Source organism: Pongo pygmaeus, chromosome 17 (genome assembly GCF_028885625.2).
Source record: "Pongo pygmaeus isolate AG05252 chromosome 17, NHGRI_mPonPyg2-v2.0_pri, whole genome shotgun sequence".
NCBI classification, from domain to species: Eukaryota; Metazoa; Chordata; class Mammalia; order Primates; family Hominidae; genus Pongo; species Pongo pygmaeus.
The window spans coordinates 32,703,581-32,717,062 of NC_072390.2; the positions used below are offsets into that span (position 1 = coordinate 32,703,581).

General features: G+C 33.9%; 1 protein-coding gene across 1 annotated transcript in view; it reads right to left on the reverse strand.

Moving 5' to 3' along the window:
- NDC80 (NDC80 kinetochore complex component) overlaps nt 1–13,482 on the reverse strand; it is a 44,349-nt gene that overhangs the window by 5,462 nt on the left and 25,405 nt on the right. The window contains exons 12-16 of the mRNA XM_054461052.2: nt 11,865–12,017; nt 9,546–9,635; nt 4,445–4,537; nt 2,119–2,249; nt 100–202 (exon numbers count right to left, since the gene is read on the reverse strand). Of these exons, the coding sequence (XP_054317027.1) occupies nt 100–202; nt 2,119–2,249; nt 4,445–4,537; nt 9,546–9,635; nt 11,865–12,017 (570 nt within the window). The remainder of the gene's footprint in view (nt 1–99; nt 203–2,118; nt 2,250–4,444; nt 4,538–9,545; nt 9,636–11,864; nt 12,018–13,482) is intronic.

Genomic DNA, 13,482 nt, shown 5'->3' on the forward strand with positions numbered 1-13,482 from the left:
AAATAAAATTCATCATTTAATTTCTATGGAAGAAAGCAGAAATATATCAAAGTTTTAAAAACCTTTCTTAGAACGTAGGAAAGACCATCACATACTTACCTCTACAGACCCAACATGTGTAGCAACCATCTCTAACAGACGTTGCAAGTTATTTCCCACTTTTCGTCTTTCTTCAGTCGTGGTTTGCACAACCAGCTGGTATCTGTAGAACAAAAACTCTTGTTTAAGTTGTCCAGGAAAAATATTAATACATCAGTTCTAGTTAGCTCACTTCCCATTTCCACATTCAATAAAACCAAACTGTGATTGATTTATGTGCTGCATACTATATGTATAATTTGTACCGGTCCCACTATCAATCATTAAAAGAGAAATATAAACATTTTCAAAGATCCTTTGCAAGCAACAAAACAAAAGAGCACCAAAGTTTTAACATATAAAGCTTTGGAGCAAAGGGTTGTAACTGAGTCTCCAAAGGGATTGTAAACTCAAATGCTTTCTGGGCAAGACAAAATTTGCAAATGGGGGAGGAGAAGTCTTACTTATAGGAATTCAAATTCAAATTAAAACCAATAAAATTGCAGGCCAAATAAACCTCAACTGAGTTTTCTACCCTTGGCCTACAAATAAAGGAGTGAAGAGAAGTGACTTTCACAAGGCTTGTACTTGCAATCTCAAAGTAGGAAATTTTTCAGTTATTTGAGGGCAACTTAAGACTTAAGAAATGCATATTTTACATAAATGTACACGGAGCCTATGGATTAACTGTTCAGTATATTGATTTTATATAAGTTGACAAGAGCATTATATACACAGAGATAGAATATTATTTAAAGAAAGGATGTTATTATATAGTGTGGCTAAAATTTTTCCTATGTAAGTTTTAAAAATTGTAAGGGAAACTGAGAAGGGGGAGATCCTGACAATGTATAATTTGATTATAAAGTACTTCTAAGAAATACAACAAAATATATAGGCAGTTCTGTTGTGTTTGTTTGGAAATATGAGCGCAATCTGGCAAATTTCATGTTTGTTTATGCCAATTTCTTTCCTGAGAAATACTTGGTGAATGCAGAAAACCGCACCCAGCTGAATCCGGATGCAAAAGAATACACACATGTAAGCACACACATCAAATGTACACCAACTACTCAGTGCACTGCATATGTAATGAGCCACATGCATCCAGTACTGATGGTGCAATTTCCATCCCACTTCAGATAACCCACTTTCTACCTCTTTACAGTAACCCACAGTCTGCAGCCTTCTGAATGCCCATTTCTCAAATCAAACTAGAGGTCTTTTTAATACGAAGGGTCCCATATTTATTGTAGCATTATATATTTCTTAGCCATTAAGTATGTGTATCATTGTGCTAACATTTTTGTTTGATTCTTATCTTTTGTTTATATGTGTCACTGATGGAGTTTTTAATGTTTTTAGAGATGGAGTCTTGCTATATTGCCCAGGATGGCCTTGAACTTCCTGAACTTCTCAAGTGATTCTCCTGTCTCGGCCTCGCAAGTAGCTGGGACTACAGGTGTGTGCCACTGAGCCTGACTACTGATGAAATTTTTTAGTGCTGTGCCTCAATATCAGTTTTCCCAAAGGTCCTGTGATTTTTATGGCATGATTTTGCATAGCATGGTAACTATTTAGAAGGCATATGTTGTGTTATAGTAGACTGACTATAATTTATAGTATAATTACATTTTACTATATAATATACATAATTTCTAGGAAATAAAAACATGAGCTCAGTGGAGTTTATTAAAGCTTAGTGGAATTTTATTAAAATTCACAAACAAATAGCCAAATTTATTTGAATTGATTTAAAATTTTTTATGTTGTTTTCAGGGATTAAAAGCCATGTATTAACTAGATCTAAAGATTAATGATTTCCTGGTAGACAGTAACTGTAATACTAACAGAATGTATCTGTTGATAGGGAAAGTTCTCAAGTTATAAGCAGTTGTACTTAAGTTCTATATACCATTCTTTCCATCCTAAATAGCTGTATACTATAAATTGAAGCAAATAAAAATAGATCTAATTTTATAGAACTGTTAAATTAATAATCTGAAAATAAACATATAAATCTTGGTGAGATAAACTTACTCCCGCTGAACAGCATCTAATTCATTCATAGCTTCACTGAGCCCCTGGTTAACAGTACTTTCTAGCAGGTGCTTGTGTTTCTCCAAGGACTCAAGCTCACTGGCACATTTTTCATCCTCTTCCTCTGCTTCCTATCAGGATAAAGTCATGGTTATGGGTTTCTTGATATTCACATTCTGTATACTTTAGGTAGATTTAAAATAATTATGAAAAGCACTTAAATAAAATCAGGTTGCATCATTTGTATTCTCAAGATGCTTACTGTTTTACATGCAAGAGACTTTAAAGTGCTCCTTTGGGAATTCTGTATTATAAAAACAAATGTGGCTGGGCATGGTGGCTCATGCCCGTCATCCCAGCACTTTGGGAGGTTGAGGTGGGTGGATCACTTGAGGTCAAGGGTTTCAGACCAGCCTGGCCAGCAGGGTGAAATCCCATCTCTACTAAAAATACAAAAACTAGTTGGGCATGGTGGCATGCGCCTGTAATCCCAGTTACTCAGGAGGCTGAGACATGAGAATCGCTTGAACCCAGTAGGTGGAGGTTGCAGTGAGCTGAGACTGCCATTGCATTCCAGCCTGAGCGACAGAGTGAGACACTGTCTCACAAAAAAAAAAAAGTGATTTTATTATTTTTTAATTTGAAAATATTTATTAAAATTTAAAATATATATAACCTTTAAAATATATATAACCTTTAACTCAATGCTTCAGAAATGTATCAAAGGGAAGGAATGGAAAAATACATAAAGATATACAAAGATATTCACAGCAACATTATTTGTCAGTTGAAAATTTAGGGAAAAAATTAATAAGGGGCTAGCTAAATAAGTTTTATATATATATATATATACTTATGTATATATGTAAAATAAAAACACAATAGAAGGATTGTTCTCTCTACATTTGTATGAAAAGATATCCATGTTATCTTTTCTTGAGAAAGACAGATTATGAAAAACTATGTATAATTTGGTACCATGAAAAAAATACATGTTTGTATATCTGGAAGACACTCCCTAAACTTTAACCACTGTTTCTAGTGATGGGATTATAGTAGATTATAAGGTACATTTCAGTTCCCATTTTATACATTTCTCTCAAGTCTCTATTGTTTGTAATGAGCATTTATATTATGAACAAAAAATACTTTTTCCTTTAAAAAATTAAAAAGTCATTTTATTCTCAAAGATGCAGAAACTAAATAAAATTGGTTCAGTTTTTAGGGTGCCAAGGTCAACTGGCTAGAATTTAGTAAGTGAAGTTTTTTAGTTTTTTGGTGAGTTGGAAGGATTTACCAAATGTGACCTTTTCAAAAAGCTTGCATAGGATTCATTCAGCAGTATTTTCCAGTCTGAACAACAAGAAATTTTATAATATTTTAATTAAGATTTTTTCCCATGAGCTTCAGGGAGGCCTTATCTAGGTCCTTATTTTACAGCTGTATTAACTGTGCACAGGCAAAGTAGCCCAAATTAATCATTTCTAAGGTTTGTGAAGATTAAGTATCATAAAACCTTTCATTTAAGTGCGTCAGAGAGTAAACTCAAGCATTGTCGTGGAGGATGTGTGAAAAAAGAAAAATGATTACCAATGTCTTATATTTCACATTTAGATCATATTATGTGGTGTATTTTCTAAACATTTCACAGTGTTTAAGAAAACAAATAGGTCCTAAATATAACACAGGCCAAGAGAAAAGTTTTCAATTCCTAATACTTTGTTGACATATGTAAAAAATATTGGCATAGTTAAAATTTTCACATGAATTGTGTAAGTGGTAATGAATAGAATCATCTGAATACTTTTAAGTAAAATGCTGGTCAGACAGTAGAATGTTGAAGAATCAGTCTTTTTATTTTACCCACCTTCTAGATTGCATGTAAACAGTCTTTGGAATTTGACCAGGATAGTCAGTTTACAATGACTCTTGGCGGGCAACTACATATTCAAAAGACCTTACTGGGGTTCAGGCTTTAGCAGTACATAACACTAAATCTCTACAAAAAGGTAGGAGAGATTCTGTTTAGTTTTGCAAGGATACTGAGTCATATGCAAGTATAAAATATCAGTCATATGCAAGTATAAAAGGAACAGTAAATGTTCCTTTTCTATTGTAAAACAGCCCTAATCCAGAAAAATGTCCTTTAAAGAACAAAATAAAATGACTCCTTACGATAAACTTTGGCAGAGAAAACTAACCCAAGATACAAATTATAGGATGTACATAGCTTAAAGATTTTGGTTTTGATGTCAGAATGTGTGACTCATCAAGCAATCATGACATAGCTTTCGATAACCTACGCAAACTGTGGCAAAGTTCTTACCTTAATTTTTTGTTGGTAGAGATCATCCAGCTTTTGAACTTCTTCTTTCAGAGTTCTCACACTTCTCTTGCTTTCTGTTATCATTGCATTCAACTGGGGAAATAAAACTTTGGTTGAGAAATCATAACTATACATTAAAGATATTTTAACAAGTTATAGAGTTTTTGTATTATCAATCAACTAACTGAACAATGTTATTTCTTCTAGTCCTTTTGGACTCTCACTTATCATTTGTCCAAAAACTTTATTATTCTCCAAAGAGAAACTAATTTCAAAGAAACCTCAAAGTTAACGATGTTAATATCTGTTTTTCCACTAGTTGTTGTGGGAGTGCTTTTTAAGCTCTCATATATATTATATATTATTAATATTGTTATATTAATTTATTCATATATAAATAATTTTTGCCTCTGGATTTGAAATCTAGCTTTATTTAGACTATATCTACTACAGCTATTTAGCTTTTCATTTGTATGTTCATTTTCTAAAATGTTAAAAAAGAATTGTTTGTATTAATTTTATTGGATGTTTGCTATTATAGTCATGCATTCCTTCAAAGAGTAATAAGGTAACCACATTTAATCTTGTTAAAGCTTGAACTTTAAGATCAGTTGAAACCAAAACTGAAAGAAAAAAGTGTTTTTCAAGTTCATTTCCTGTTGGCAAGTGCTGATACCAGTTGATGTCAGCAATTAATAGAGAATGTTCTTCAGCTATACCAAGAGGAAACTGTTTCCTGCAGGAAACATAAAATAGTAAAATGTATAAATAGCTGACTTTTTTTTAAAGGATAATTCTACATACATATGAAATTAAAAAAAAATTTAGGGGTTCAAATTTAGTGAAGCTATTGTTATTTGCTACAAAACACAGGGTAGTGACATATATAACTAGCATACGCCCAGAACTCAAAACCAGATCTAACACCAAGAACTTTTTCAAAAGGTATGTTATATCTGCAGTAAATAACAAGTTAAACAAGTTGTTTAAAATTCACCTGTAATAACAACAACAGATACTCAAGTAACCAGAACTTCCACTGATCCTCATGGTTGGTCAAAAGCATGTTTACTCATCTCTGAGAAGCTTCCACTTTCCATGTCAGCATTACTAAAGCTGTGTTAATTACTTAAACATTTTTTTCTGATTCCCAAAGTACACATTTCCATTGTATATATATATTTTATATATATATGTATACACACATACACACATATATATACACACACTATATATACACACACATACACACACACACACACACACACACACACACACACACACACATACATACATATAGCCCGACTCCAATCGCCTACCGGACATTCTCCACTTTGATGCCCCAGGGACCTGAAACTCAGCATATCCCAACCTACAATTCTCTCTTCTATACCCTTCTCTTTTATATTCTCTATCAAGGTAAAGAACATCACCACATACCCATCTGCCAAAGATAAGACACCTGGGCATTCTTGATTTCTTTCTTGACCTTCACATACAAACGGACAACCAAACTGTTGTTTCCATCTTTAAATCTCCTTTCTCCGTCTTCACTGTAATAGCCTTGCTTTGGGTCCCTACCATTTACTATTCACTGTACAGGATATTGATAGGTCTCTTAATTGCATGGTTTAGTCTCATGCACCTCTAATCTATTCTTCAAAAGGCCAACAGTGTGAATTACTAAAATAACAATAATTGTTGTTATTTCCTTACTTATAGATCTTCATTGATCTCTACTGCCTAAAGAATACAAAAAATTCAACCAGTAAGCAAGCCCCTTCATAATTAGGTTCTTGTCTCTCCAGGCTTCTCCCTTATCTCACTTACACTCATGGTAATTTATTAATATGCTGTGCTCTTTGTTTTTTCTTTTTGGAGAAAGGGTCTCACTTTGTCACCTAGGCTGGAGTGCAGTGGCACAATCTCAGCTCACTGCAGCCTCCACCTCCAGGGCTCAAGCAATCCTCCCACCTCAGGCTCCAGAGTAGCTGGGACTACAGGTGCATGCCACTACATCCAGCTAATTTTTATATTTTTGGTAGTGGCTGGGTTTTGCCATGTTGCCCGGCTGGTCTTGAACTCCTGAGCTCAAGCAATCCACCCGCCTTGGCCTCCCAAAGTGCTAGGATTACAGGCGTGAGCCACCACGCCCGGTCCATGCTGTACTCCTTGGTCTCTGGTCCTCAAGGTGTATGTGTGTGTGCATGCATGTGGATGAGCATGAGCATCCTTCTGTGTATCCATTGGCCAACTCCTACTTGTTATTCACAACTCAGCCCAGCTATCACTTCTCTCAGAAGGAGCCTGTAGTTAAGTGTATTATGAGAACCCATAGTGCATTGTATTCACATTACAAAAAGCTATGATAGAAGAAATTGTTTTCATGCCCATCTCCCCACTTAAAATGAAGTTCCAAAGGCAGAAGCTGCACTATACTAGTATCACCATCTATTACAGTACTAGGCACATAAGCACTCAAAGAATACTTGCTGCATAAATTTGTTTCAAATATTTAACTTTAACCTGTATTTACATTCATATTTATAAGTGTGATTAGCTTTATTTCTTCTTTTTGTAATATCTTTGTCATGTTGTGGTATGAGGCCTACATTGGCCTTATAAATGAATTAGGTCTCTTTATGCTCTATGATAATTTACATGTCACAGAAATCATCCAGTCTTCAGTATTTGAAAACAGTGACCTATGAAATTATCTGTTATTGGAGTCTTTTGAAGAGCAAATTCTCTTTTTCACTTTGGTTTCTGGTTACTTACATATTTTGACTTTTTTGGAATTTCTATTGTTCAGGTTATAATCCATTTCATCAAAAAATTTTAAACATAAATTTCTGTTTATACTATATTACTTCATAATTCAAATAAATTTCCACCATCTCTATAAACTATTTCTCATTTTATATTTTCCTGCTTTTTCTTAAATGGTTGTGGCAATTATTTTAAAATACTTTTCAGGTTAAATGTTTTGTTACTCTATTAATTTCTGTATAACCTTTATTATTTCCAGTTGCATTTTACCCCATCCCATCTTAATTTAAACTATTTGTCCAATAGGAAAAACAATTTTAGTTGTTAGTCTCTGTATGACATTACTGATCTCTCCCTTCTTGAAAAGTTTTCACTACTTTGGCTTATATATATTACATATATATTACATATATATTACATATATATTACACATATATTACATATATATTACATATATATATTACACATAAACAGATTCTCTTCTGTTGTTCTCCAACTAATTTTGTCCACTTTTTCTAAGAGTTTTTCCCAGAATCTCCTTCCTTTGCCAGTCCCTTAAATGTTGTTACTCTTTAGGATTCAATCCTCTCCCACTTTCCCCTCCACATTCATCCACATATATGGCTTCAACTATTACACATGCTTTAATGACCCTCAAATCTGTATTTTCAGCCCTGATCTCCTTCTTACACTCTGAATCTATAGCTTCTGCTTCCTCTTGGATATCCCACAGACAGCAAGCTCAACATCTCACCACACCCTACTCTCAGTTTTCCTCCTTTAGGTTAATAGCACTATGATTCACTCAGTTGCCCACATCAAAAATATGGAAGTCATGTCGATACTTCTTTCTCCTCAAGCTTGCACATTCAGCCATGAAATCCTTGGGTTCTACCTCCTTAACATTTCTTAAACCTGTTTCCTTCCCTCTAGCTCTACTATACATTGGTTTAAGTCTCCTAACATTTTCAGTTGCATCCCCTCTAAGCCATGTTTTCCTGTAGCCCAAAGGGTTTTGTAAACCTAAAAATCTGATGAGCATAACTGTACCTATGTCAGCCTTTTTCTCTATATGGGAGTGCCTGAAGGATGTATTTACCTTTAGGACACTAACATGGGTCCTAGTCTATAGCAGGCATTTTATAACTTTGCCCCATCTATAGCCTTTAAAAAGTTCAAGACAGTCTAAAAGATGTTTTAGATATGAAGTTCCTGTTGTTTGGAATTCATACCTTTTGAGAATCTCCAGGTTTTAGTACCCATTCCAACAAAAAACAGAAATCAAAATGAAGCAGGCTAAAGGAAGACTTCACCGCAAATAATCATCATTCCCAGGGAGCAGTCCCAGGGAGCAAATTCCTCATCTTTTCTCCATAGATATTTTAGAAACCTCAAATTACAGCAATAATAGTATGATGTGATCAAACTCTTCACTTATCTAATGTTACAAATTTTTCTATTTTTCTGAGAATGTAAAAATTCTAATACAAAGTAAGTCTTGATAGAATTTATTAATATTGGAAAAATGTCTTTCTCTGGGTTACTAGCATAATTATTTGTGAAATACCATAGGTTTTGTTTCCAGATGAGAAAAAATAAACAAGCTTCTCTTCTGAGAAAACATAAAATTTCATTTTATATCTTGAAATCTATTAGCCAGATCACAGTAGTTCTGAAGAGCTGAATTAACAAGGGGTTTCCTTTAACTGCTTTGCTGTCCTATAAATGAAATCCTTTGTGTGTGCATTTGAGAAGTAGCTTAACTTTTCTTAACTAACAATGTTCACTTTAAAGGTTACTAAATACAATAATAGAATTTTCCTTTTCAGGGATATAGGTGATATTAAGGATCTCAGAAGCAGAGACTACCTGAAATTCACTTTTGGAAATAGACTTCGAAAGGAATTTGAGTTCTCCTGAAATTCCATGATCCAGAATGCAAAGACTTGGTAAAAAGAAACCTCTTAATCTATCACAGCTAATTAGCCTCTAATGCCATAATTATACTTGCCTACTTTCAAGGTAGCCGCCTGAAACCTCTTTTAGTATAAAAATATTAAATTATCTCGTTAGAGGCACTTCTCTATTAAAAAAAGGAAAATTTACTTACTTTCATCTCGCTTCATCATATGTGATGTGTGAAGGCTAGGATGTTTAAATGTCTTAATAAGTTACTTCAAATATTTCTGTCGAGGGTATACCCAATTCTCATGTTTTCATAGTTTTATTAAAAAATTAATTTCTTAGCAATCAGAAACCACAAATAACATTTAATTTTAGGTTTTAAAATCTAATTTTTGCTTTTTATGACTTTTTATGTTTTATTACTTACCTGTTCTAAAGTATCCTCCAAACCCATTTTTTTATTTAGGGCTTTATTAATTTCTTCTTCAGTTTCATTCAGGAGTTCCTTAAGAGGTACCTATAAAATACATAGGAATGTGGGTGACATATAACATTTAATTACAAAATATTCCTCCTGAAGCATCTACACACTGTGATAGGAGGAGTCACTTTTGGAGGAAAAGTGAAGTTATAACACTTTAAATCTAATATACTGTCAAACAGAAACAAAACTAGTTTTTAATCAAATTTCTGTAAGTGTAGACTATAACCTGCTTTTGGTTTTGAATACTTGCAAAATTCAAGATTTGCTCATCTATACTGGAAATTCATTGCTATTATTTAAACATTTTACAAGTACACTTAGTTTACTGCAGTATTTTTTTTGAAAACAATTTATATGTAGGTTGTATTTTTATGCTATGTTATCCAGAAGTATCAATTTCTCTTAATCCTTTTCAACTGTTTAGTCTTAGGATTCTCTGCCTGTATTTCTTATGTTTATTCTGTTCTACTGACTTTAACACAGCACTTCATTGCTTGTCATTTTTCTAAATTGAGGTGAAATTCACACTTTAAAATGGTTAAACTGAAATACTTAGGTTAAAATGACGTTAACATAAAATTAAACATACAACATAAAATAAACATAAAGTTTAACATAAAATTATAGTGCGTAATTCAGTGGCATTTAATACAGTAACCATCACCTCCAGTTCCAAAACATTTCATTATGCTGAAAGAAAATCCCATATGCCATTATGTTTTAAGTAGGTCTTTTGAAGTTATTGCTGAGTTTTAATTTTGGCCTGCTCCTTGCAAAAGATGCAATGGCCTCTTTAATGTCTCTCTCTCTCTCTCTCTCTTTTCTTTTTGAGATGGAATCTCACTCTGTTGCCCAGGCTGGAGTGCAGTGGCGTGATCCTGGCTCACTGCAACCTCTGTCTCTGGGTTCAAGCGATTCCTCTGCCTCAGCCTCCCGAGTAGCTGGGACTACAGGTGTGCACCACCACGCCCGGCTAGCTTTTGTATTTTTAGTAGAGATGGGGTTTCACCATATTGGCCAGGCTGCTCTCGAACTCCTGACCTCGTGATCTGCCCACTTAGGCCTCCCAAAGTGCTGGGATTACAGGCCTGAGCCACCATGCCCAGCCTCTCAAATCTCTTAAAGAACTTTTCTCCAAGTACTACTTGTAACACTTGGCTTTGTACCTTATTGATTTTATTTTATTGTTCTATTATTATGTAAAACTATTTCTAGAGATGAAAGCAAAATTTCTCCTTGAGCGTATTCATTCTTCTTTTTGCATTGTGTAATCTTTTCTACAAGAATGTGATTCACGTAATTATTTTCTTGCATCAGCCATGTCAAACTACTCAAAACAGTGGTAAGCAAACTCTGCCTACCTATCTATAGATAGATTAGTAATAGACTAAATGTTTACTGGATGTATTTTTTCTATTGAAAATGACTATAGCTTGATTTAATCAACGTCTGGCCACTCACAAACTGTTCTCTCTGGTAAAGTAGGGATGTATGTTTCTTGATATTTTATCTCTAACACGTAGCTGGTCTGGAACATACTATGCACTCAATAAATACTTGTTAAATGAATAATTCTCAAGGGAAAATGTATAGCTTTTGACTTTAATAAACATTCTTCTATTCAAAACTGAAGTATTTTGAAAATTGGCATTTTTAGAGGCAACTCAAATACTAAAATCTATAAATAACTGACAAGTTACAATAGAGCTATTTAAAAATTTTCTTCCCAAAATTACTTCCTTGGCCATATTTTAAAATTAGGCACCAATTTCTCCTTGTTGATTACCAGTGTTCTTAGTACTCTAACACGTTTTATGCCTTCATGTGCGCCCTTGTGCCTGGAATTCTTTCTAAAGACCCTTCCCATAAATGTCTCATCTTTCAAGATTTCATTCCACGGTTACCATCTCCAGAGTCTTTTTTGCTATATGGGAAGAACTGATCTTTTCACTATAACTTGTAAAGACTTCTAATTAAGCACATATATATCATTTATTTATGTCTTTCTCCTCTGGGGGGATCATTAGCAACTTGACAGTAAGGGTTTGGCCCTCTTTGTCTTTATAGTACTGGCATCTATTTTATATGTAATCAATTTTTTTACTGGATAGTAGAAGATTTCTACGACCAAGAAGAAAGAAGATACAGTTTCAGTGTTTTATTCCTTTGTTTAGTACTGGGTTATGAACATGCCAAAGTTCAAACTCTTAGAGATACCAATCATAGAATTAAAAAATCTTAAAAGTAGTCATGATTACTTACATAAACTTGAGCCCTGTATTTGACAAGGCAGTTGGCACCAGCCTCGGGATTAAACTTAATTTCAAAGTCATAACCTTTGGAATTCTCAGCACCTTTAGGAATAAGTTTTAATTTTCTAGCCAACTTGTGATACTCTGCTAATTGTGTTTCAATCTGTAAGAAGAGAACACAAAAAGAAATGTTAAAGCAGCCCCATTCCATATGTTTTTTTAATTGGCATTTCTGCAATTTTATACAAAACATATCACGCCTATTTTTAGTAATTTACTAATTCAGTAATCTTTAGCAGTAAGAGTAGCAGTTTTAAAATATACAAAGAAGATAAGGTTTTAGTAACACTTATATTTACAGAATAATTAAGACTATCAATTGGTGTGTAATGTACTACTATCTTCTATTTATCTGACAGCTTGGAATAAGAGTCCATATTTAGGTATTAACTAAAATTTACTTTTTGAAGTGCCAGATAAAGAAATTACGAAACATGTAAAACAAACCAACCTTAGTTTTGTCAATGTACAAATTAAAACATTTCATGTATCCAAAATAAGTAGAATGTAATCATTTATGTCTGAAAATGTTATTTTAACTATACTGATAAAAATATTTTAGTAATATATTTCACATTTCCTGCTCTCCTTTCTTCCATCAGGGCTCCGTTCAAATAAGGTCATCAGAAAAGCTTTCCCCTAATATAGCCCCCTAATTCTTCTAAATGCTTATTTTGCTTTATTTTTCTTCATAGCCATCATCACTACCTGACATATATTTGTTCATCTCCTCTTCCTGAATATAAGTTCCATGAAAACAGCTCTATCCTCAGCACCTAGAACAGTGCTTGGCATATAGTAGATACTTAATATTTGATTGAATAAATGAATTTGCAGAGTCTAGGCAACTTGTTTTTAATCTGCTTCCTCCATTAAACGCATACTTCGTTTCTCATTGTTATTACCCATCCATAAAAATCAATTTGAGTGAAGGAATGCAATGGTAAGAGCACTCCTTGGAACTTGCTTAACCAATTTGCAATTTCCAAAAACGCATTAGATCTCAAAAGCAATATTACTTATACATTAAATTTTGGGCTTATTATTTATACATTAAATGTTGGCTAAATTGGTAATGTATTACCCATAACATTGAAATTAAGTTGAATAATTGGCTTCTCTCATGCCGAGGTCCAGACCCATATATAAAACAGCCTATTACCTATTTTCACTTGGACGTGGATATAACACATCCATCCCCATTCCTGTCTCACAACTTCTTCCTTCTCTTCTCTCCCTGAGTGAGTGGCACCTGCCCAATTACCCAAGCCAGACAGGGCAACCACTTCCTCCCTCTTTCATAAAGTCTCATTCACTCTACCTCTAAGTTGTCAGAATCTACCTACTTCTTTGAATCCTTACTGTCTTTAACTTTATTTGTTTATTTTTTTTAGACAGAGTTTTGCTATTTTTGCCCAGGCTGGAGTGCAATAGTGTGATCTTGGCTCACTGCAACTTCCGCCTCCGGGTTCGAGCAATTCTCCTGCCTCAGCCTCCCAAGTAGCTGGGATTACAGGCACGTGCCACCACACATGGCTTCTTTTTGTATTTTTAGTAAAGACGGGGTT